This window comes from Parasteatoda tepidariorum, chromosome 10 (genome assembly GCF_982258835.1).
Source record: "Parasteatoda tepidariorum strain Cologne lab strain chromosome 10, Ptep-v5.0, whole genome shotgun sequence".
In the NCBI taxonomy this organism is placed as follows: Eukaryota; Metazoa; Arthropoda; class Arachnida; order Araneae; family Theridiidae; genus Parasteatoda; species Parasteatoda tepidariorum.
Genome location: NC_141764.1, coordinates 66,756,044 through 66,759,513, shown reverse-complemented (window position 1 = coordinate 66,759,513; position 3,470 = coordinate 66,756,044). Strand labels below are relative to the sequence as shown.

General features: G+C 31.1%; 1 protein-coding gene across 1 annotated transcript; it reads right to left on the bottom strand.

The window, feature by feature from the left end:
- Positions 1-429: 429 nt before the first annotated feature.
- Positions 430-1,527, bottom strand: LOC147803005 (general transcription factor II-I repeat domain-containing protein 2-like). Its single transcript, XM_087152825.1, has one exon. The coding sequence runs from the start codon at positions 1,525-1,527 to the stop codon at positions 430-432; it is 1,098 nt and encodes a 365-aa protein (XP_087008951.1).
- Positions 1,528-3,470: the final 1,943 nt, after the last annotated feature.

Here is a 3,470-nt window from a genome sequence, read left to right as displayed (position 1 = left end):
TATACCTCAAAAATACCTCTTTTGTTGCAAGTGTAAGAAAATAAACCTGGTATACCTTTAAAATCTCCTTATCAGTCTGGTTGATTTGAAGTGAATTTTAAAAAACCTCAAAACAAGCTGAAGTATATATAAATCAACCTCGTACACCTTAATTACAACCTTTACGAAGTATAATTTTTATTTCTGTTTTCTCTGCAATCTTAAATATACCTCAAATATACCTCAAAACAACCTTAATACCTCAAAAATACCTCAAATCAACCTTAAATATGCCTTAAATTTTCATAATTGCAATTTCTTCCGGAATGATTTGATATTAGTGTATAAATCAGGAAGATGCTGGTTTTCTCCTTGCAATCTCAAATTCAGTTCGTTCACATGTTTTGTCGAATCAACATAGAATGCTAACTTCCACAGCAATACGTTGTTTTATAATTCAGTAAGAGGGCGATGCTTTTCATTCAAAAAAGTTTTGATCACTGCTCGAAGTTCAAAAAAGCGCTGAAGGACTTTCCCACAACTAAGCCAACGTACGGCAGTATGATAAGGTAAGTCATTTTCTCCAATCTCTGCAATAAATTGTCGGTGATTCAGCCCAAAAGATCTGATGAAATTAACAGTTGATATGACTGGTTTCAGAACTTCAGACGTATCCAAACATTTTCCACACAAAGATTGTTGATGAATGATACAATGTAAGACTAATGGTTTTGAACCACCGTCATTTTCTACAGCCTTTGACACAAGAGCGACCACTCCTTTATCTTTCCCACTCATGTTTTTGCCTCCATCAGTTGTAATACATTTCAAGTTTTTCCATCGAAGGTTCTTTTGATTAATGGCCATTTCAACTCCTTTAAAAATATCTGTACCAGTAGTTGTGCCATGAATACTATACATATCAAGAAGTTCTTCATGCACTTCATAGCTTTTATCTACTCCTCGAATATAAATCAACACTTGAGCAGTATCTGATACATCCGTTGACTCATCCAAGGCCAAAGAAAACCACTCAACATGTCCATTTTTGTCGAACAGTTGAGAGGATATATTTTCAGCGATGTTTTCTACCCTTCGAGCCACAGTGTTTGCTGACATACTGACAGTTTTTAATAAATTTACCTTTTCAGGGCACATTTCTTCGGCTACTGCAGTTATGCATTCTTTGATCATTTCTCCATCGGTGAATGGTTTTCCACGTTTTGCAATTTCAAGAGCCACACGAAAGCTGGCACGAGTTGCAGCCTCTTGTTCAGTTTTGAGTTTTGTAAATGAAGATTGCTGCGATTTCAATCCGCTCTTCATAGCTTCAAATTTTTCTGTCCGCAAACTTCCTGTATATTTTGAGTAATTTTGAAAATGTTTTGTTTCATAATGACGTTTAATGTTATATTCTTTGAGAACGGCTATGCTTTCATTGCAAATCAAACATAGAGCCTTGTTACTGGACTCAATTACGAAATACTGAATGTTCCACTGATCTTTGAATTTTCTGCATTCACTATCAATTTTTCGCTTCTTTTCCATACTACTAAATCACACACAAAAGCAACAATTCAAATCAAAATACTGTTACAAAGATGTCTTAAACTTAAACACGCACAAACACGTTTTAAGGAGGTACGCACTATTTTATTTCACAACAGTGTCATAGGAACTGACTTGTGGTTGCGCCACTAACCTTCTTATATATTCCAATTACTGCCATCTAGAAGTGAGTGGAAGACACCAGAACTTTCTCGAACCAACGAGATTATTCTGTACATGCTATTAGAGCCATCTGTTAGCGATAGAAGGTACTACCTATTTCCGCTTGTGTCCACCAGATGTCGTGTCACGTTACTCCTCATGGCTCGTACTTTACGATTAATCTAGAAATTACAGATAATGACAGGAAAATTAATAATATGCAGTGTTGCCGTTTTGCGGACTTTAGTCCGATCTGCAGCCTTTTTTAAACGTTGCGTACTTTTTCGGACTTATTTTTTCATCAGTGGACTATTTCACTTTTTACCACCGGCAACAATGATAATATGGTTTTGGCCCTCGGAACTTACTGGAGTAATCAGTATGGCCCTAAGGCTGGAAAGTTTGGAGACCCCTGCTCTAAGGTATCTTTGTAAAATTACTAGATATTAGATGTTACCACATTATTCCAATTTTATCACATATTATAAAACCATATTATATTGTTGATTTTAACATTTTATTTGCAATATTTAATTTTTTCAATATATCAGAAGATTAAAACACCTGTAATTCTATATACCAATAATTAAAATATTCTGTAATATTCTATGAAATATATTAAATATTCTATTAAATATTTTATTAAATATTCTATTAAATATTCCATTAAATATTCTATTTTATAATTAAAATATCTGCAGACTTTCTCAACATAATTGTAACTAAAACTAACTAGAATTGTTTTCGCACTATGAATTGTAGAAATGTAGAAAAATCAAGCAAAAAAATCATATTTTTTAAAAATAAATATTGCCTGATATTAGGAATTGTATATCAAAATAGCTTTCACTGACATCGCTTCTTGGTAACGATTTAATTAGACACTGAATTAATTACTTAAATAATTCTTCTCAAGAAGAGATTAGCAAATAAGTGATGTCTTTCATTAAATATAATTAAATCTTCAGACATAGTTAATATTAATGAAAAGAGGGAATTAATTATTATTTTAAAAGTAATCATTGTCTGTTTTCGTCTGGGAAAAAGTAATTTCGGCTTATGCATATTAAAAATGCATGAAATGAGAATGAAATTGATTGAAATTCATAAACTAATATAGCATAATTTATATATAATGCATCTTTCATAAGAACATGCAACATTTCACGATGCTATGTTTTTTAGAGCATACAAATACATTAAAAAGTTATGAAAAAAATTCCCGATTTAATAATTTAGATATTATTCATTTCTGAAAAGTAACCAATAAAGTAGACTAAAAATGAATAAAGGTATTTAAAATTTCTAAAAAGGAGATTGGAAACGAAAATATGTTTAAGATATTAAGAAAGTTTGATTTAGTTTAGTCATAAGATTTAATCACATAACTACGGAAACTACGGAACTACGAAACTACGGAAGATTCAATCGCATAACTACGGAAATCACGAAAATCTTATTTTTTGTCATACTGACATAGTTTAAGAGCTTTTTGCTACATTAATTGTGAAACATTACTTTAAAAATTTATCTATATTAAGAACCACATGTCAATAAATGTAAATTGAAGTTATTATTTTGAATTTGCAACAACAACCAAACTATATAATAGTACGTAATATAATAATAATTTAAAACTACGGCCTATCCATTGAAACTAAAATTTTTCAAAATATTCAATTCTGAAACATCCAAACTAAAGAGACTATGACTCACAAAATTGCAATTTTAAAAACACAAAAACGCCTTTTATATAATGAAATAATCAGGTAGGTTTTCCA